The sequence below is a fragment of the Pseudochaenichthys georgianus genome, unplaced genomic scaffold (genome assembly GCF_902827115.2).
Source record: "Pseudochaenichthys georgianus unplaced genomic scaffold, fPseGeo1.2 scaffold_2065_arrow_ctg1, whole genome shotgun sequence".
Lineage (NCBI taxonomy): Eukaryota > Metazoa > Chordata > Actinopteri > Perciformes > Channichthyidae > Pseudochaenichthys > Pseudochaenichthys georgianus.
This window is the reverse complement of record NW_027262759.1, coordinates 1-23,578: the sequence shown is the minus strand read 5'-3', so window position 1 is coordinate 23,578 and position 23,578 is coordinate 1. Positions and strand designations below refer to the sequence as shown.

Sequence of the window (23,578 nt, the reverse complement as noted above, 5' to 3'; positions counted from 1 at the left end):
ACACACACACCTGAACACACACCTGAACACACACACCTGAACACACACACCTGAACACACAGGTCACACACACCTGAACACAGGTAGCACACACCTGAACACACAGGTCACACACACCTGAACACACAGGTCACACACACCTGAACACACAGGTCACACACACCTGAACACACACCTGAACACACAGGTCACACACACCTGAACACACACCTGAACACAGGTCACACACACCTGAACACACACCTGAACACACACACCTGAACACACACACCTGAACACACACCTGAACACACACCTGAACACACACACACCTGAACACACAGGTCACACACACCTGAACACAGGTAGCACACACCTGAACACACAGGTAGCACACACCGGCACACACAGGTCACACACACACCTGAACACACAGGTCACACACAGGTCACACACACACCTGAACACACACCTGAACACACAGGTAACACACACCTGAACACACAGGTCACACACACCGGCACACACAGGTCACACACACACCTGAACACACAGGTCACACACAGGTCACACACACACCTGAACACACACCTGAACACACACACCTGAACACACACACCTGAACACACACACCTGAACACACACCTGAACACACACCTGAACACACACACCTGAACACACACACCTGAACACACACCTGAACACACACACCTGAACACACACCTGAACACACACACCTGAACACACACACCTGAACACACACCTGAACACACACACCTGAACACACACCTGAACACACAGGTAACACACACCTGAACACACAGGTAACACACACCTGAACACACACCTGAACACACAGGTAACACACACCTGAACACACAGGTAACACACACCTGAACACACACCTGAACACACACACACCGGCACACACAGGTCACACACACACCTGAACACACAGGTCACACACACACCTGAACACACACACCTAGTGCTGCGTACCTGGACTCACATTCAGGTTCAGGTCCGGACTCAAGTCCAGAGGTTCAGGTTCAGGTCCGGACTCAAGTCCAGAGGTTCAGGTTCAGGTCCGGACTCAAGTCCAGAGGTTCAGGTTCAGGTCCGGACTCAAGTCCAGAGGTTCAGGTTCAGGTCCGGACTCAAATCCAGAGGTTCAGGTTCAGGTCCGGACTCAAGTCCAGAGGTTCAGGTTCAGGTCCGGACTTATAAGTCCGGACCTGAACCTGAACCTGACCTGAATGTAAAAAAAACACTTTTTGCCACTTAGTCTACAAATGACTTCTGACAGCAACTACAGTGAACTACTACAACGTTCAAACATTTATTTAATTCACCAAACTAAAGTAACCAACCAGTCCCTGAGCTGACTGAGCCTAAACCCCTAAAGCGTTGCTGAGAGGTAGAGTGTAGAGCAGACTATACACATTACACTGTTACACACCTACTATACAGCATAGGGTACACTGTAGTGACTGTACAGTCAGAGTGTACTGTACTGTCTGTGCACCATGTCTTTCCTACAACTCTACATGTGTACATTATACAGTACATACTACACACATAGTGATGTACATACACACTGTTAGAAATTAAAATCAATGTTGATATGGCGTAATTTTGAATTAAATACACTATTTAATTTAAATCAGTTTTATTCTGAAAACACCGGAAGTTCACACTATTTACTTAATACTTTTATTCTGAAAATTCTTCACTTCCGGTTAGCATTAGCATGGGGCGAAATGTTACGTCTTCAAACCGTGAATCGAAGGTGAAAGGACATGTGATGTTGTACACTGAGCACACTGGGATGAGCACTCATTTATTGACGCTGAATAACGTTCATCAGGGAATGTTTAAATAACCACAGACACCAGAATATACGTAAGTGCTAGTTTTTTTGCGAGTCCAAGTACCGGTTCCCGACGTTCCGGTTTTAACCGGACTTGAACCGAAACTTTTTACAAGTCCAGTACCGGTTCGGCGTACCGGTACGCAGCACTACACACACCTGAACACACACCTGAACACACGGGTCACACACAGGTCACACACACCTGAACACACACACCTGAACACACACCTGAACACACACATGAACACACACCTGAACACACACCTGAACACACCACACACACACCTGAACACACGGGTCACACACAGGTCACACACACACCTGAACACACACACCTGAACACACACCTGAACACACACACCTGAACACACCTGAACACACACACCTGAACACACCACACACACCTGAAACACACACCTGAACACACCATACACACCTGAACACACCACACACACCTGAACACACCATACACACCTGAACACACCATACACACCTGAACACACGGGTCACACACACCTGAACACACGGGTCACACACACCTGAACACACAGGTCACACACACCTGAACACACAGGTCACACACACCTGAACACACCGTACACACCTGAACACACGGGTCACACACACCTGAACACACAGGTCACACACACCTGAACACACACACCTGAACACACACCTGAACACACACACCTGAACACACACCTGAACACACAGGTCACACACACCTGAACACACAGGTCACACACACCTGAACACACAGGTCACACACACCTGAACACACGGGTCACACACACCTGAACACACACCTGAACACACACACCTGAACACACACCTGAACACACACCTGAACACACGGGTCACACACAGGTCACACACACACCTGAACACACACACCTGAACACACACACCTGAACACACACCTGAACACACACACCTGAACACACACCTGAACACACACACCTGAACACACACCTGAACACACAGGTCACACACACCTGAACACACGGGTCACACACACCTGAACACACGGGTCACACACACCTGAACACACAGGTCACACACACCTGAACACACAGGTCACACACACCTGAACACACAGGTCACACACACCTGAACACACACCTGAACACACAGGTCACACACACACCTGAACACACACCTGAACACACACCTGAACACACACACCTGAACACACACCTGAACACACACACCTGAACACACACCTGAACACACACCTGAACACACAGGTCACACACACCTGAACACACGGGTCACACACACCTGAACACACGGGTCACACACACCTGAACACACAGGTCACACACACCTGAACACACAGGTCACACACACCTGAACACACAGGTCACACACACCTGAACACACGGGTCACACACACCTGAACACACGGGTCACACACACCTGAACACACGGGTCACACACACCTGAACACACAGGTCACACACACCTGAACACACACCTGAACACACAGGTCACACACACCTGAACACACGGGTCACACACACCTGAACACACAGGTCACACACACCTGAACACACAGGTCACACACACCTGAACACACACCTGAACACACGGGTCACACACAGGTCACACACACACCTGAACACACACCTGAACACACACACCTGAACACACAGGTCACACACACCTGAACACACACACACCTGAACACACGGGTCACACACACCTGAACACACGGGTCACACACACCTGAACACACGGGTCACACACACCTGAACACACAGGTCACACACACCTGAACACACACCTGAACACACAGGTCACACACACCTGAACACACGGGTCACACACAGGTCACACACACACCTGAACACACACCTGAACACACACCTGAACACACACACCTGAACACACACCTGAACACACACACCTGAACACACAGGTCACACACACCTGAACACACGGGTCACACACACCTGAACACACGGGTCACACACACCTGAACACACAGGTCACACACACCTGAACACACACCTGAACACACAGGTCACACACACCTGAACACACGGGTCACACACACCTGAACACACAGGTCACACACACCTGAACACACGGGTCACACACACCTGAACACACAGGTCACACACACCTGAACACACACCTGAACACACACACCTGAACACACACCTGAACACACGGGTCACACACACCTGAACACACACCTGAACACACACCTGAACACACACACCTGAACACACACCTGAACACACGGGTCACACACACCTGAACACACACCTGAACACACACCTGAACACACACACCTGAACACACACCTGAACACACGGGTCACACACACCTGAACACACACCTGAACACACACCTGAACACACACACCTGAACACACACACCTGAACACACACCTGAACACACGGGTCACACACACCTGAACACACAGGTCACACACACCTGAACACACACCTGAACACACACCTGAACACACACACCTGAACACACACACCTGAACACACACCTGAACACACGGGTCACACACACCTGAACACACGGGTCACACACACCTAGGGTTGGGTACCGAGAACCGGTTCCGGTTCGGAACCGGTTCCAATATTTCGATTCCAACGGTATCATTTAGAAATGTGAATTTCGGTTCCGCTTTTCGATGCCTGAGGAAATGTTTCTCGCCGCTCTCCGTAGCCTCCTGTGTGACTGCAGCGGGGCGGGGAATGTAGCGTTGTATCTACACTTCCTACAGTGTAACCTGAGACCAGGGCCGGCCCGTCGCACTGGCGTTATAGATGTTCGCCTAGGGCCCAGATCTGTGGAGGCGCCGCGCTGACAGCTCTGGGAGAAAAAATAAATGTTTTGACCGTTGGGGCTGATCCTAATTTTCGGCCTTGATGTAACAACATTCATAATTAAGTAAATGTAACACCCTTTTCATCCCGGTTACACGTTTCATTTGCCCTGTACGATGGGCGCTGCAAGTGATGAAAATGGGGGATGTTGGCTTATCTGGCAGCCGCAGCTCACGAGGGTGCACTGGAACCGGCGCTGTTGTTATTAGCATCTGGTGCTAGCTGCTCTAACGGAAGAAGAAGATGTTTCTACAATGATGTGGAGGAGAGTCCTCTCCAGTCATACTGAGAGGCTGATGACTCCAGCTCAGTGAGGTAAAGGACTCTCAGTGCTTAGATAGTTCACTTTAGTCTAAGTTATCTCAGTGGGTCTCAAACGTTTTGATCACAATTTATGTAAACACATATTTCCAAGGCACTCCTTTATAATTATTGATAAAACAGGTTTGAAATCATTCCAATGTAAACTATAGGACAGTAAACCAGACATATCGTTTTAAACTGGAGAGATAAAAAGATATGCATAAATAAAATAGTAAAATAAGATATGAATGAACAACAAAAATAAAATGCGTTACATGTAGGCTATTTGTTATTTAATTATTAAAATGTAAACCGATCTTTTTCATATGGGTGTTTGGAGTTGTACCCCCTAGATCTAGTCTCTAGTAATTCTGCGTGTGCACCAGATTGAAGCATTTTACTTCAAAATGTTCAAACATTTCTTCCCGGTATGCCTGAGAGGCAGATATGCTTGTTTTTCTCAACAAGAACTGTTTTTAAAAGTTGGACTGTTGCAGCTTCAGGGGTTCTCAGGTTAAAGTTACAGAGCAGTGAAGATAAACTGATTAATGTGAATATTACTTTAAACTAACCTGTGGAAAAGTTTCTCGAATAAATGTAATTTTTTTGGTGGAAGAAGCACGTATCATTTTGTTACCCTGCCCCTCAAAGAATCGGAATCGAGAACCGTTAAGAACCGGAATCGAAAAGTAGAATCGGAATCGTGGAAATTCAAACGATACCCAACCCTACACACACCTGAACACACACACCTGAACACAGGTCACACACACCTGAACACACACCTGAACACACAGGTCACACACACCTGAACACACACACCTGAACACAGGTCACACACACCTGAACACACACACCTGAACACACACCTGAACACACGGGTCACACACAGGTCACACACACCTGAACACACACCTGAACACACAGGTCACACACACCTGAACACACACACCTGAACACACACCTGAACACACGGGTCACACACAGGTCACACACACCTGAACACACAGGTCACACACACCTGAACACACACACCTGAACACACACCTGAACACACACACCTGAACACACACCTGAACACACACACCTGAACACACACCTGAACACACACACCTGAACACACACCTGAACACACAGGTCACACACACCTGAACACACACACCTGAACACACAGGTAACACACCTGAACACACACCTGAACACACGGGTCACACACACCTGAACACACAGGTAACACACACCTGAACACACACCTGAACACACACACCTGAACACACAGGTAACACACACCTGAACACACAGGTCACACACACCTGAACACACACCTGAACACAGGTCACACACACCTGAACACACAGGTAACACACACCTGAACACACACCTGAACACACACACCTGAACACACAGGTAACACACACCTGAACACACAGGTCACACACACCTGAACACACACCTGAACACAGGTCACACACACCTGAACACACAGGTAACACACACCTGAACACACACCTGAACACAGGTCACACACACCTGAACACACAGGTCACACACACCTGAACACAGGTCACACACACCTGAACACACACCTGAACACAGGTCACACACACCTGAACACAGGTCACACACACCTGAACACACACCTGAACACAGGTCACACACACCTGAACACACAGGTAACACACACCTGAACACACACCTGAACACAGGTAACACACACCTGAACACACACCTGAACACAGGTAACACACACCTGAACACACACCTGAACACAGGTCACACACACCTGAACACACAGGTCACACACACCTGAACACACAGGTCACACACACCTGAACACACAGGTCACACACACCTGAACACACAGGTCACACACACCTGACCAGGTGTGGTCGTAGCGGCGCCTCACGGCATGAGGTAATCAGGAGAGGAAGTAGAATGTGTGTGTGGTGTCTCTGAAGGAAGTGACTTTCCCTCTCTCAACAGGAAGTTCCGTGTTGTTCCCGCTCACAGCTTCCTGTTGAACTTTGCGTCCGATCGATCGCACATGAAGAACTCTGACGGCTCGTGGAAGATGCCCCCCCCCCCTTACCCCCCCATACACACGACAGGTAGAACACCTGTGATGAGATGAGACCCTCTTTAATGTTCTCCCAGCAGAGCACACCGTGACACGGGTTCTCTGTGTGAGCCCGTCCTAGCGCCAGGAGTCTAGCACCAGGGTCTAGCACCAGGAGTCTAGCACCAGGGTCTAGCACCAGGAGTCTAGCACCAGGAGTCTAGCACCAGGAGTCTAGCACCAGGAGTCTAGCACCAGGGTCTAGCACCAGGAGTCTAGGACCAGGGTCTAGCACCAGGAGTCTAGCACCAGGGGTCTAGCACCAGGAGTCTAGGACCAGGGTCTAGCACCAGGAGTCTAGCACCAGGAGTCTAGCACCAGGGTCTAGCACCAGGAGTCTAGCACCAGGAGTCTAGAGCCAGGAGTCTAGCACCAGGGTCTAGCACCAGGAGTCTAGTACCAGGAGTCTAGCGCCATGAGTCTAGCGCCAGGAGTCTAGCACCAGGGTCTAGCACCAGGGTCTAGCACCAGGAGTCTAGCACCAGGGTCTAGCACCAGGAGTCTAGCACCAGGGTCTAGCACCAGGAGTCTAGCACCAGGAGTCTAGCACCAGGGTCTAGCACCTGGAGTCTAGCGCCAGGAGTCTAGCGCCAGGAGTCTAGCACCAGGGGTCTAGAGCCAGGAGTCTAGCACCAGGAGTCTAGCGCCAGGAGTCTAGAGCCAGGAGTCTAGCGCCAGGAGTCTAGCGCCAGGAGTCTAGCACCAGGGTCTAGCACCAGGGTCTAGCACCAGGAGTCTAGAGCCAGGAGTCTAGCACCAGGGTCTAGCACCAGGAGTCCAGCACCAGGAGTCTAGCGCCAGGAGTCTAGCACCAGGGTCTAGCACCAGGAGTCTAGCACCAGGGTCTAGCACCAGGAGTCTAGAACCAGGAGTCTAGCACCAGGGTCTAGCACCAGGGTCTAGCACCAGGGTGTAGCACCAGGAGTCTAGAACCAGGAGTCTAGCACCAGGGTCTAGCACCTGGAGTCTAGCGCCAGGAGTCTAGCACCAGGGTCTAGCACCAGGAGTCTAGCACCAGGGTCTAGCACCAGGAGTCTAGCACCAGGAGTCTAGCACCAGGAGTCTAGCACCAGGGTCTAGCACCAGGGTCTAGCACCAGGAGTCTAGAACCAGGAGTCTAGCACCAGGGTCTAGCACCTGGAGTCTAGCGCCAGGAGTCTAGCGCCAGGAGTCTAGCACCAGGGGTCTAGAGCCAGGAGTCTAGCACCAGGAGTCTAGCGCCAGGAGTCTAGAGCCAGGAGTCTAGCGCCAGGAGTCTAGCGCCAGGAGACTAGCACCAGGGTCTAGCACCAGGGTCTAGCACCAGGAGTCTAGAGCCAGGAGTCTAGCACCAGGGTCTAGCACCAGGAGTCTAGCGCCAGGAGTCTAGCACCAGGAGTCTAGCGCCAGGAGTCTAGCACCAGGGTCTAGCACCAGGAGTCTAGCACCAGGAGTCTAGAACCAGGAGTCTAGCACCAGGAGTCTAGCACCAGGGTCTAGCACCAGGGTCTAGCACCAGGGTCTAGCGCCAGGAGTCTAGCACCAGGGACTAGAGCCAGGAGTCTAGCACCAGGAGTCTAGCACCAGGGTCTAGCACCAGGGTCTAGCACCAGGAGTCTAGAACCAGGAGTCTAGCACCAGGGTCTAGCACCAGGGTCTAGCACCAGGAGTCTAGCACCAGGGTCTAGCACCAGGAGTCTAGCGCCAGGAGTCTAGCGCCAGGAGTCTAGCGCCAGGAGTCTAGCACCAGGAGTCTAGCACCAGGGTCTAGCACCAGGGTCTAGCACCAGGAGTCTAGAACCAGGAGTCTAGCACCAGGGTCTAGCACCAGGAGTCTAGAACCAGGAGTCTAGCACCAGGAGTCTAGCACCAGGGTCTAGCACCAGGAGTCTAGCACCAGGGTCTAGCACCAGGGTCTAGCACCAGGGTCTAGCACCAGGAGTCTAGAACCAGGAGTCTAGCACCAGGAGTCTAGCACCAGGGTCTAGCACCAGGGTCTAGCACCAGGAGTCTAGCACCAGGGTCTAGCACCAGGGTCTAGCACCAGGAGTCTAGAACCAGGGTCTAGCACCAGGAGTCTAGTACCAGGAGTCTAGCGCCATGAGTCTAGCGCCAGGAGTCTAGCACCAGGGTCTAGCACCAGGGTCTAGCACCAGGAGTCTAGCACCAGGGTCTAGCACCAGGAGTCTAGCACCAGGGTCTAGCACCAGGAGTCTAGCACCAGGAGTCTAGCACCAGGGTCTAGCACCTGGAGTCTAGCGCCAGGAGTCTAGCGCCAGGAGTCTAGCACCAGGGGTCTAGAGCCAGGAGTCTAGCACCAGGAGTCTAGCGCCAGGAGTCTAGAGCCAGGAGTCTAGCGCCAGGAGTCTAGCGCCAGGAGTCTAGCACCAGGGTCTAGCACCAGGGTCTAGCACCAGGAGTCTAGAGCCAGGAGTCTAGCACCAGGGTCTAGCACCAGGAGTCCAGCACCAGGAGTCTAGCGCCAGGAGTCTAGCACCAGGGTCTAGCACCAGGAGTCTAGCACCAGGGTCTAGCACCAGGAGTCTAGAACCAGGAGTCTAGCACCAGGGTCTAGCACCAGGGTCTAGCACCAGGGTGTAGCACCAGGAGTCTAGAACCAGGAGTCTAGCACCAGGGTCTAGCACCTGGAGTCTAGCGCCAGGAGTCTAGCACCAGGGTCTAGCACCAGGAGTCTAGCACCAGGGTCTAGCACCAGGAGTCTAGCACCAGGAGTCTAGCACCAGGAGTCTAGCACCAGGGGTCTAGCACCAGGGTCTAGCACCAGGAGTCTAGAACCAGGAGTCTAGCACCAGGGTCTAGCACCTGGAGTCTAGCGCCAGGAGTCTAGCGCCAGGAGTCTAGCACCAGGGGTCTAGAGCCAGGAGTCTAGCACCAGGAGTCTAGCGCCAGGAGTCTAGAGCCAGGAGTCTAGCGCCAGGAGTCTAGCGCCAGGAGACTAGCACCAGGGTCTAGCACCAGGGTCTAGCACCAGGAGTCTAGAGCCAGGAGTCTAGCACCAGGGTCTAGCACCAGGAGTCTAGCGCCAGGAGTCTAGCACCAGGAGTCTAGCGCCAGGAGTCTAGCACCAGGGTCTAGCACCAGGAGTCTAGCACCAGGAGTCTAGAACCAGGAGTCTAGCACCAGGAGTCTAGCACCAGGGTCTAGCACCAGGGTCTAGCGCCAGGAGTCTAGCACCAGGGACTAGAGCCAGGAGTCTAGCACCAGGAGTCTAGCACCAGGGTCTAGCACCAGGGTCTAGCACCAGGAGTCTAGAACCAGGAGTCTAGCACCAGGGTCTAGCACCAGGGTCTAGCACCAGGAGTCTAGCACCAGGGTCTAGCACCAGGAGTCTAGCGCCAGGAGTCTAGCGCCAGGAGTCTAGCGCCAGGAGTCTAGCACCAGGAGTCTAGCACCAGGGTCTAGCACCAGGGTCTAGCACCAGGAGTCTAGCACCAGGAGTCTAGCACCAGGGTCTAGCACCAGGAGGCTAGAACCAGGAGTCTAGCACCAGGGTCTAGCACCAGGGTCTAGCACCAGGAGTCTAGAACCAGGAGTCTAGCACCAGGAGTCTAGCACCAGGGTCTAGCACCAGGGTCTAGCACCAGGGTCTAGCACCAGGAGTCTAGAACCAGGAGTCTAGCACCAGGAGTCTAGCACCAGGGTCTAGCACCAGGGTCTAGCACCAGGAGGCTAGAACCAGGAGTCTAGCACCAGGAGTCTAGCACCAGGGTCTAGCACCAGGGTCTAGCACCAGGGTCTAGCACCAGGAGTCTAGAACCAGGAGTCTAGCACCAGGAGTCTAGCACCAGGGTCTAGCGCCAGGGTCTAGCGCCAGGAGTCTAGCACCAGGGTCTAGCACCAGGAGTCTAGCACCAGGAGTCTAGCACCAGGAGTCTAGCACCAGGAGTCTAGCACCAGGAGTCTAGAGCCAGGAGTCTAGCACCAGGAGTCTAGAGCCAGGAGTCTAGAACCAGGAGTCTAGCACCAGGAGTCTAGAACCAGGAGTCTAGCACCAGGAGTCTAGAGCCAGGAGTCTAGCACCAGGAGTCTAGCACCAGGAGTCTAGAACCAGGAGTCTAGAGCCAGGAGTCTAGAACCAGGAGTCTAGAGCCAGGAGTCTAGAACCAGGAGTCTAGCACCAGGAGTCTAGAACCAGGAGTCTAGCACCAGGAGTCTAGCACCAGGAGTCTAGCACCAGGAGTCTAGCACCAGGGTCTAGCACCAGGGTCTAGCACCAGGAGTCTAGCACCAGGAGTCTAGCACCAGGAGTCTAGCACCAGGGTCTAGCACCAGGGTCTAGCGCCAGGAGTCTAGCACCAGGAGTCTAGCACCAGGAGTCTAGCACCAGGAGTCTAGCACCAGGAGTCTAGCACCAGGAGTCTAGAGCCAGGAGTCTAGCACCAGGAGTCTAGCACCAGGAGTCTAGAGCCAGGAGTCTAGAACCAGGAGTCTAGCACCAGGAGTCTAGAACCAGGAGTCTAGCACCAGGAGTCTAGAGCCAGGAGTCTAGCACCAGGAGTCTAGCACCAGGAGTCTAGAACCAGGAGTCTAGAGCCAGGAGTCTAGAACCAGGAGTCTAGAGCCAGGAGTCTAGAACCAGGAGTCTAGCACCAGGAGTCTAGAACCAGGAGTCTAGCACCAGGAGTCTAGCACCAGGAGTCTAGCACCAGGAGTCTAGAACCAGGAGTCTAGAGCCAGGAGTCTAGAACCAGGAGTCTAGAGCCAGGAGTCTAGAACCAGGAGTCTAGCACCAGGAGTCTAGCACCAGGAGTCTAGAACCAGGAGTCTAGAGCCAGGAGTCTAGCACCAGGAGTCTAGCACCAGGAGTCTAGAACCAGGAGTCTAGAGCCAGGAGTCTAGAACCAGGAGTCTAGAGCCAGGAGTCTAGAACCAGGAGTCTAGCACCAGGAGTCTAGAACCAGGAGTCTAGCACCAGGAGTCTAGCACCAGGAGTCTAGCACCAGGAGTCTAGAACCAGGAGTCTAGAGCCAGGAGTCTAGAACCAGGAGTCTAGAGCCAGGAGTCTAGCACCAGGAGTCTAGCACCAGGGTCTAGCACCAGGAGTCTAGCACCAGGGTCTAGCACCAGGGTCTAGCACCAGGAGTCTAGCACCAGGGTCTAGCACCAGATAGACCCTGGTGCTAGACCCTGGTGCTAGACCCTGGCGCTAGGACGGGCTCACAGCAGAGAACCCGTGTGCGGTGTGCGGTGTGCGACGTCAGTGTGAAGTCAGTGACTAATGATGACGTCACTGTTCCTCCTCAGAGAGCCGGATGAACCTCGATGACTTCATCAGCATGCGCCCTGCTTACGGCTGGGGGCGGGTCTTCAGTCTGGAAGAGTTCCTGCAGACACACCTGGGGGGGGCCTCACCTTCATCATCTTCATCATCTTAACCTTCATCACCTTCATCACCATCATCTTAACCTTCATCACCTTCATCTTAACCTTCATCACCATCATCTTCATCTTCATCATCTTAACCATCATCATCTTCATCATCTTTATCTTCGTCTCCATCGTGCTAATACAATGTTTGGGATATCGCAGTTTAAAACTATAGATCATTTATTATTATAAATATTATTTGTATTCTTGTTGTTGATTGGTTGTCAGTCTGTTGTTTACAGTTGACTCTTTGTAAACAAACCTCAGGGTCAGAGGTCAGACTGAAAGATGTAAATAAATCTGTGTGTTTATGATAAGTCATGAGTATCATTACGGAGATCTTTGTTGGTAAAACAACTGTTGTCATGGATCTGTATCGGGTGGGGGGGCTAACATAGGAACAGCTGCTTTGAGTTTGTTTGATTTATGAAATAAAAAAGACAATTACATAAGAGATTAAATAAATAACCCACCAAACATCCGGGTACTAAACCGGAGTCAACCGTCTTTGTGTAGAGTAATGTCGTCACGTAGGAGGCGGGGCTTAGACACACACAGGTCTCCGCTGCGGACTGTTGTTGTTCTGAAGCTAAGCTAACGGAAGGTGTCCGGCAGCTCGGGTTCGCTGTGTGTTACTCGTTATCTCGGAGTATCCCGGGTTAGCTTTATCCCGGGTCTTGCTGGGTGTCCTTCTTGTGGAGCAGGGCGGGCTAGCTGTTAGCATGTTGTTAACGTTAGCCTTGTTAGCTGTTAGCTCTAGAAACAGCTGTTAGCTGCTTTCTCTCTGTTGCAGCTAGCTCTCCTATTACACTTTATATCCCGGGTTAATTTAGTTCAGTGATGGTGTATCCCGGGTTATTTTAACAGTTTATATCCCAGGTTATTTTAACAGTGAGGTGTTTTGTTACGGATGGAAATGTCTCAGTGAGCTGATGGTTGCTGTTAGCCTGAGCTAACGGAGTCTTTGTTAGCAGACGGTTAGCTCTTAGCTCACACTTAGCTCACTGTTAGCGGGTAGATTACAGCATACGCTAAATTAACAGATCGCTGTTTATCTGAGATGCAGCCATTGGCTCGCTGACCTGTCCTCCTGCTCACCTGTCCCACCTGCTCAGGGTGATGTGGGCCCTCAGTGCAGGCTGCAGGCTGCAGGCTGTGCTCTGCCTGCTCTGCCTCTCAGGTGAGCCTCTACACTGAGACGAACCGCGCATAGTAACAATGTGAGGGCTTGTTCATCAGCATGGATGCTAATGACTGTTAGCTCTGTGTGTGGGGTATTGCAGTGATGAATAACACAAATCGTCATCATTTACTATATTTATTATTCATGTTTTATGTTATTATAATGTTCTTAGAATAGTTTTCTATCTGTGTTTTTAATTGGATGTCAGTATGCTCCACGACACCAAGTCAAGCTCCTCGTGCTGTCACCTACCTGGTGATAAACCTGGTTCTGATGATTTCATTTGAACATAAGCTCCGGTGTGTTTCCCAGGATGCATTGCAGCGTCTCAGAGGAACGGCAACGTGTACGTGTCGGGGATTTCTAGTGGTGAGGAACCCTCTCAGATATAACTCAGTTCTGATATAAACACACATGTAGAGAGGGGGGGGGGGGGCAACGTTATCTAATGTACCTGTGACCTTTGACCCCCAGCCTGTGGAGAGGGGGCGGAACTTCTGAGAGGCTCCAGCGGTGTCATCAGCAGCCCTGGCTGGCCAATCAGGTACCAGGAGAGACTGAACTGCAGCTGGATCATCAGAGGGAGACCAGGAGAGACTGTCACTGTCAGGTAGTCACACACACACACACACACACACACACACACACACACACACACACACACACACTGTACCAGGAGAGTCTGTCACTGCCAGGTACACACACACACACACACACACACACACACACACACACACACACACACACACACACACACACACACACTGTACCAGGAGAGTCTGTCACTGCCAGGTACTCACACACACACACACACACACACACACACACACACACACACACACACACACACACACACACACACACACTGTACCAGGAGAGTCTGTCACTGCCAGGTACTCTCACACACACACACACACACACACACACACACACACACACACACTAGGGCTGTATCCGAAAGTAACAAACACAATGCGATATCCTTTTAAATTTCGAAGAACACAAATTGGGTTAATTAACAAATAGCTATAAAACAACACGACTGTAGAATGCCGTGAATACACGAAACACACGCGTGGAAGCGGTCCGCTGCTGAGTACTGCGAGGCTTGGAGTCCTGCACGTGGCGCCCCGCGGCATCTTTACGCGCGGTATCCACAGAGAAGCTCGAGCGAGTAAAACGCTTGACCCAGAGCTTAAAAGTGTTCTGGAGACGACAATAGAAATGAAATCCCGTCCACTCAATACCGGGCTGTTCGCCCGTCTCTGCAGCGAGCTGGGCTCGAGCATCAGGGCCTGCCCCCCCCCCAGATGTTCTCAGCCGCCTGTATGCACTGCGGGACGAGCTTACTTCTCACGGGTCCCAGCCCGCGGACCACCTGACCGACCCTGACCGGTTAACAGGGCAGATGTGACGGACTGGACGGACTGGACCTGGCATTGCAGGTGAAACACAAGCATCATGTCTTGAATGATCAAAGCTGCGCATCCAAGAGGACGTGGAAAGTCGCTGCACTGCGAGTTGGGCAGATCGATGTTTCCTGGTCTGAGTGTTACCTCTGTGAAGAAGTCTATCACGACCCACCTGCCAGCCCTCCTGGACCCTTGAACAAGTATCTCCCAGAGGAAGCCGCTCCGGAAAGTATGACTGGATCAGATCACCATTCAGCGAAACGACCGCAAGTCACCGGCCACCCGACATGGAGGACGCGCTGACTGAGCTGTCGAGGGACCGCACGTTAAAGACGGCTTTTAACGCGAAGACGCTTGCTGAGTCCTGGATTTCAGGTGAGAGGGAATACCCACAGCTTTCCAAGGCCGCGACGGACGTGCTGACGCGCTTTGGCTCCACACACCTGCGCGACACTGACACACATGAAACACAAATACAGATCTCGTCTGAACGTGGAGGACGACCTCCGAGTGCCGTCTCCAAAGTGAAGCCCAGATGGATTTGCTGTGCTGCATATTGCCCCCCCGCCTCTTTAGGTGAGATTAACGCTGACACATAGCGTGGAGGCGTGTGGCGCAGTGGATAGAGTCTTGGTGTAGGGATCAGGGGTCACAGGTTCAAACCCCACTGCAGCCAGCATGCCGTTGTGTCCCTGGGACACTTCACCCCAAAGTGCTCCTGTGGGGATCGTCCACAGTGTTGAGTATGTAAGTCGCTTTGGATAAAAAGCATCTAACAAGTAACATGTGTTAAACAACATAGCGTGTTCCCCAAATGTAAATATGCACCGCAACAATGTCCTCCTAATTCACAGGAGATGACTCTGACTCCCGAGTTCGGCTGTTATCTTATATTAAATTGCGATATGTAAAATCATATCATGGTCGTCAGGCTGTTCTGTTGTTGTGTGTTGTCGTTATGCGCGTGTTTGGATACGCCTATTAGTGCGTGCGTCCTGTGCACACGTTTTTCTTTTTCTTCCAGTCACCACGTGATAGTGGGGGGTCGCCAGTCTCTGGCACTGTTATTTTGGGGGTCGCGGGCTGAAAGCTTTGGGAACCCCTGCTCTGGATGAGAGGAACGGAGGTTTGAAACTTTGGTTGCGGTCGAATAGTCAGTTTCTCTCAGGTCCCTTCCTGACGCAGTGAAATGACCCGGACCCCCTCAGTGGCAGCCAGAGCTGGTTCTCTCGATCAGGGGCGCCCAGCCAGTCGGGAATCTCCCCGCGAGATGTGTCCAAAAATAGAACGACAATATTCTGTTTTATCGTTAATGTCCTGTAACAGGGAGGTCAAACTCAATTTCATTGCGGGCCACATTCGCATTATGGTTGCACTCAAAGGGCCGGTTGTAACTTTATAAAAATACATATTTAACATATATAAAATAATGTATTGTATTACATGATTGCCTCTGCATTGGATTATTATCGGATAGGGTAATACCTTCATAATTAACTACGTCTGAAAGCAGAAGTCTAGGGGAAATAATTGCAAATCTCTTCAGTGAGAATGTCACAATGTTTTAAAAAGAAAAGCCACATTCTGGAGACATTTTGAAGAAGAAAAAGGTCAAATTTGAGATGCATTGTGGGACATGTAGTTTATAGGCAACGTGCCTCTGTAAAGTAGCATGTAACCATATAATAAACATATCATACTTTTTTGCAAGGCCGGATTTGGCCCCCGGGCCTTGAGTTTGACATCCCTGTCCGATAACATAATCTTCCCGTGCCAGAATAATGCACTTGAACGCATCAAAGCTTTGTGATTGGCCGGCGTGACCCCATGTGTTGGGGCGTGGCTGGTGGGCAGTGGGCACTAGTTGGCTGACGTTGTCCGTGGCAACAGGAGTGACAGTCCGCACACACACAAGACCGCAATCATGGCAGAAGCAAAAAAGCCCAAAATATATAATGTTCACTCCGAGTGGGAGGAGGATCATTTCTGTATCTGTTCCAGCTCAAAGTCCATCTGTCTCTCGTCTCTCGTCTTCTCGTCTCTCGTCTGCACTGCGAGCGAGGCTTCATCGAAGAAGGGTCTTTTAGGAGCGGCATTTCAAAACCGTGCACGAACGCTACGAGACGGAACTCCCTCCTGATTCTGCCCTGCGCTCCCAAAGGGGGAGGGGCCTGAGAGGACAGCTAAAGGGGAGGGGCCTGAGAGGACAGCTAAAGGGGAGGGGCCTGAAAGGACAGCTAAAGGGGAGGGGCCTGAGAGGACAGCTAAAGGGGAGGGGCCTGAGAGGACAGCTAAAGGGGAGGGGCCTGAGAGGACAGCTAAAGGGGAGGGGCCAGAGAGGACAGCTAAAGGGGAGGGGCCTGAGAGGACAGCTAAAGGGGAGGGGCCTGAGAGGACAGCTAAAGGGGAAGGGCCTGAAAGGACAGCTAAAGGGGAGGGGCCTGAGAGGACAGCTAAAGGGGAGGGGCCTGAAAGGACAGCTAAAGGGGAGGGGCCTGAGAGGACAGCTAAAGGGGAGGGGCCTGAGAGGACAGCTAAAGGGGAGGGGCCTGAGAGGACAGCTAAAGGGGAGGGGCCTGAGAGGACAGCTAAAGGGGAGGGGCCTGAGAGGACAGCTAAAGGGGAGGGGCCTGAAAGGACAGCTAAAGGGGAGGGGCCTGAGAGGACAGCTAAAGGGGAGGGGCCTGAAAGGACAGCTAAAGGGGAGGGGCCTGAAGGAAAGCTGAATGCATAGCGGTCCTTTTCCACCAGACCAGCAACCAGAGCAAGGATGCTCCAGAGCATCGTATCGTGTCTCGCTCTGGAGGAACACATGAAGGCTTTCAGACGTGAAGTCGTGAAGAAGCGTTCCTGGAGGCTGCGGCGCGCTTTAGGGGACAGTGAAAATAACAGAAGCATTTCAACAGGTTTTTGATATGATACAAACTCAAGTTAGACACCGTTATTAATCAGCTGTACGTTTGAGTTTGTTTGAACGTATTCATTATAATTATTGTACAACATGGTATAAGAATGCAACTGAAACTGATTATAGTCCTCAGTCCAGGTTCAGAAGCTGCTGCTGCATCCTATTGAAGGCATTTCTTTTTATACTCCACTAAAATGCAACAAAGAAAGGGTTTGCTTCACGTCGTCTCTGTCACTGCACGATGCAGCAGCTTCAGATCGGAGTCGTCTTGTTAGTGAGCTACTTTTGTAGCAACACTATTTTTATATAATGCAAAGAAAGAGTCTCTTCTTTGTCCTGTGTCACATGTGGCAGCCCGGTTCAATGCTTCTTCAGACATGACCCACTGTGACTGTGGATACACTCCGATGACCATTACATGTATGATCTGTGTGTGTAATGTGTATATGTAAAGCGCTTTGAGAGTCTTTGATAAAGCGCTATAATAAATATAAGGATTATTATTATTATTATTACTCCGTATCAACACACTGCTGTCACTTCAGCGAAATACTTGTATGTGTGTAGACTAGAAAGAGGTGAGATAAAGGACCTGCAGTATTTTATGAAGTATTCTTCGTACAGAGTCCGTTCTATTCAGGTAGAAGTGTGTATTCACCGGGCAGCAGGCTGTCCGTAACGCCTCTACGTGGACCGGCAGATCTCAGCAGACTGGCCACTTTAAAAGTAGCTCTCAGTTCAAAAAGGTTGATCTAGATGATAGGAAAGGAGGTTTCAAGCTTCCTTTAGCTTAGGAACCACAGGACCTCCCTCACCGAGAGGAGAGGAGAACATGCTGCCCCACAATGCATTGCAGCCGCAGCATTTGCCGTCACTCAGCAGTCGGCCGTTCACGGAAACAACCGATTATGAGGAGAAATGATATCATGAAAGTTACGGTGCTTGTTAAGCTTTTTAAAGCGTAGGTGGTGAGTTGCAAAGTGCTTTGTTCTGAACGTTCATCAGTATTATAACAAAGAGAGAAATGTGAACGTTAGTTTTCACTGAAATGATCAAATAAAGTCTCTCAGTCTTCACTGAGCTGTGTGGGGTTTGTTCAGCTTCTAGAGATGTCTGAGTGGTGATACACTCAGAGACAGATGTTCAGGACTAACGTCTATAATAAATACATCTGTACTGATTTATCTTTCCATCAATCATACGTGTTGGATCATTGGTGTTAACGTGGACCGGAGGGAGAGGGGGACGAGCAGAAGTTTCACTTTCCTTTTTATTTCAGTTCCAGCTTTGGTCCTGAAGAATCTGTTTCTCTTTGTCCTCGTTCATAAAGCAAAGCAGCAGCATCAGAGCACGGAGCAGAGTCTCTGGAGGAGTCCCTCGTTCTTATTGAGCATCCATGTTTGTAGTCCGCTGGATAGAAAGCTGTAGTTTCCATGGTTACCCCACAGCAGCAGACGCACATTCAGGACGTCCGCTGGCGCATCAGAAACACGTCGGATAGTGAAGTGCAGTCGATTCTCTAAAGCACCGCAGTCTCTTCTCCTAAGTCCTTTTGGATTCTCCTATCCACTATTCCTTAACCCGTGACCTTCCACTCAGAGGAGGGGAGGAGACGAGAGGAGCTGATTTTTGGACTATTGGGCCGCAACCATGCAATCCTCCTAACCTCTTCTTCTTCTGTGGTAGCCTCCTAACATCCTCCTCTTCTTCTGTAGCTTCCAGGACTTTGAGCTGCAGTCCTCCCACCGCTGCTCGTCTGATTGGCTGTCGGTGGGAAGCTTCAGGTCTCTGGAGGGTCTGAAGGTCTGTGGCTCCTCTCTGCCGCCCCCCTTCATCTCTACCCAGGACCAGGTCTGGATCCACTTCATCTCCAACAGAGACTCTGACACTGGGAAGGGCTTCAGACTGAGCTACGTCACTGGTGAGGGGATCTGGATTATAAGAGATCTGGATTATAAGAGATCTGGATTATATGAGATCTGGATTATAAGAGATCTGGATTATATGAGATCTGGATTATAAGAGATCTGGATTATATGAGATCTGGATTATAAGAGATCTGGTTTATATGAGATCTGGATTATATGAGATCTGGATTATAAGAGATCTGGATTATATGAGATCTGGATTATAAGAGATCTGGTTTATATGAGATCTGGATTATAAAAGATCTGGATTATAAGAGATCTGGATTATATGAGATCTGGATTATAAGAGATCTGGATTATATGAGATCTGGATTATATGAGATCTGGATTATAAGAGATCTGGATTATAAAAGATCTGGATTATATGAGATCTGGATTATATGAAATCAGGATTATAGATCTGGATTATATGAGATCAGGATTATAGATCTGGTTTATATGAGATCTGGATTATATGAAATCAGGATTATAGATCTGGATTATATGAGATCTGGATTATAAGAGATCTGGATTATATGAGATCTGGATTATATGAGATCAGGATTATAGATCTGGATTATATGAGATCAGGATTATAGATCTGGTTTATATGAGATCTGGATTATAGATCTGGATTATATGAGATCAGGATTATAGATCTGGTTTATAGATCTGGTTTATATGAGATCTGGTTTATATGAGATCTGGATTATATGAGATCTGGATTATATGAGATCTGGTTTATATGAGATCTGGATTATATGAGATCTGGATTATAGATCTGGATTATATGAGATCTGGATTATATGAGATCTGGATTATAGATCTGGATTATATGAGATCTGGATTATATGAGATCAGGATTATAGATCTGGATTATAGATCTGGTTTATATGAGATCAGGATTATAGATCTGGATTATATGAGATCTGGATTATATGAGATCAGGATTATAGATCTGGATTATATGAGATCAGGATTATAGATCTGGTTTATATGAGATCTGGATTATAGATCTGGATTATAGATCAGGATTATAGATCTGGATTATATGAGATCTGGATTATAGATCTGGATTATATGAGATCAGGATTATATGAGATCAGGTCATAGATGTTGAATTCCCCTCAGGTTCCGTCTCGGCACCAGGATGTGATGTGGACCAGTTCCACTGTTCTAATGGGAAGTGCGTCCCTGACTGGTGGCGCTGTAACTCGATGGATGAATGTGGAGACAACTCCGACGAGGAGCTGTGCCTCGACTCCCCCCTCTCCTTCACCCCCTGTGGCCTGCACCAGTTCCCCTGCCTGTCCAGGTACACCCGCATCTACACCTGCCTGCCCCACAGCCTGCGCTGCGACGGGACCATCGACTGCCAGGTAACCCCACCTGTAGACACTATGCCACACACACCTGTAGACACTATGACACACCTGTAGACACTATGACACACCTGTAGACACTATGACACACACACCTGTAGACACTATGACACACACACCTGTAGACACTATGACACACCTGTAGACACTATGACACACCTGTAGACACTATGACACACCTGTAGACACTATGACACACACACCTGTAGACACTATGACACACCTGTTGACACTATGACACACCTGTAGACACTATGACACACACACCTGTAGACACTATGACACACCTGTAGACACTATGACACACACACCTGTAGACACTATGACACACCTGTAGACACTATGACACACACACCTGTAGACACTATGACACACACACCTGTAGACACTATGACACACCTGTAGACACTATGACACACCTGTAGACACTATGACACACCTGTAGACACTATGCCACACACACCTGTAGACACTATGACACACCTGTAGACACTATGACACACACACCTGTAGACACTATGACACACCTGTAGACACTATGACACACACACCTGTAGACACTATGACACACCTGTAGACACTATGACACACACACCTGTAGACACTATGACACACCTGTAGACACTATGACACACACACCTGTAGACACTATGACACACACACCTGTAGACACTATGACACACCTGTAGACACTATGACACACCTGTAGACACTATGACACACCTGTAGACACTATGCCACACACACCTGTAGACACTATGCCACACACACCTGTAGACACTATGACACACCTGTAGACACTATGACACACACACCTGTAGACACTATGACACACCTGTAGACACTATGACACACACACCTGTAGACACTATGACACACCTGTAGACACTATGACACACACACCTGTAGACACTATGACACACCTGTAGACACTATGACACACACACCTGTAGACACTATGACACACCTGTAGACACTATGACACACCTGTAGACACTATGACACACACACCTGTAGACACTATGACACACCTGTAGACACTATGACACACACACCTGTAGACACTATGACACACACACCTGTAGACACTATGCCACACACACACCTGTAGACACTATGACACACCTGTAGACACTATGCCACACACACCTGTAGACACTATGACACACACACCTGTAGACACTATGACACACCTGTAGACACTATGACACACACACCTGTAGACACTATGACACACCTGTAGACACTATGACAGTAGACACTGACGTGTGTGTGTGTGTGTGTGTGTGTGTGTGTGTGTGTGTGTGTGTGTGTGTGTGTGTGTGTGTGTGTGTGTGTGTGTGTGTGTGTGTGTGTGTGTGTGTGTGTGTGTGTGTGTGTGTGTGTGTGTGTGTGTGTGTGTGTGTGTGTGTGTGTGTGTGTGTGTGTGTGTGTGTGTGTGTGTGTGTGTGTGTGTGTGTGTGTGTGTGTGTGTGTGTGTAGGACCTGGGGGACGAGATAGACTGTGAGGTCCCGTCCTGTGGAGAGAGACTCAGGAACTTCTACGGCTCCTTCAGCTCCCCCAACTACCCCGACTTCTACCCCCCGGGCAGCAACTGCTCCTGGACCATCGACACGGGCGACCCCCGCAAGGTGAGGCCCCCACCCGACTCCCCTCACCCTGTTCAGCCGCAGCCCCCGCACGACTCCCCTCACCCTGTTCAGCCGCAGCCCCCGCACGACTCCCCTCACCCTGTTCAGCCGCAGCCCCCGCACGACTCCCCTCACCCTGTTCAGCCGCAGCCCCCACCCGACTCCCCTCACCCTGTTCAGCCGCAGCCCCCGCACGACTCCCCTCACCCTGTTCAGCCGCAGCCCCCGCACGACTCCCCTCACCCTGTTCAGCCGCAGCCCCCGCACGACTCCCCTCACCCTGTTCAGCCGCAGCCCCCGCACGACTCCCCTCACCCTGTTCAGCCGCAGCCCCCCGCACGACTCCCCTCACCCTGTTCAGCCGCAGCCCCCGCACGACTCCCCTCACCCTGTTCAGCCGCAGCCCCCGCACGACTCCCCTCACCCTGTTCAGCCGCAGCCCCCGCACGACTCCCCTCACCCTGTTCAGCCGCAGCCCCCGCACGAAGCCGTGTCTCAGGGCTTCTCAACATTTAAAACCTACGAGTCATTCCCGCGTAACGGGAGAGTCTGCGCTCACTGACGATACGAACCATCTTCACCGAAACAAACACACGTCTCACGAGAAGCGTCTCAATGAGCCCGAGCGAGACGATGCTCACGCCTTAGCTCAGAACTCTACGTG

General features: G+C 50.8%; 1 protein-coding gene across 1 annotated transcript; it reads left to right on the top strand.

Moving 5' to 3' along the window:
- Positions 1-12,500: 12,500 nt before the first annotated feature.
- LOC117441859 (low-density lipoprotein receptor-related protein 12-like) lies at positions 12,501-23,461 on the top strand (the record flags this gene model as incomplete). Its single annotated transcript, XM_034077878.2, has 7 exons — positions 12,501-13,670; positions 13,986-14,042; positions 14,148-14,283; positions 19,709-19,914; positions 21,032-21,279; positions 22,765-23,232; positions 23,276-23,461. Coding segments are annotated over exons 1-7 (1,362 nt in total), but the record flags the coding sequence as incomplete, so codon positions are not given.
- Between the last annotated feature and the right edge of the window lie 117 nt (positions 23,462-23,578).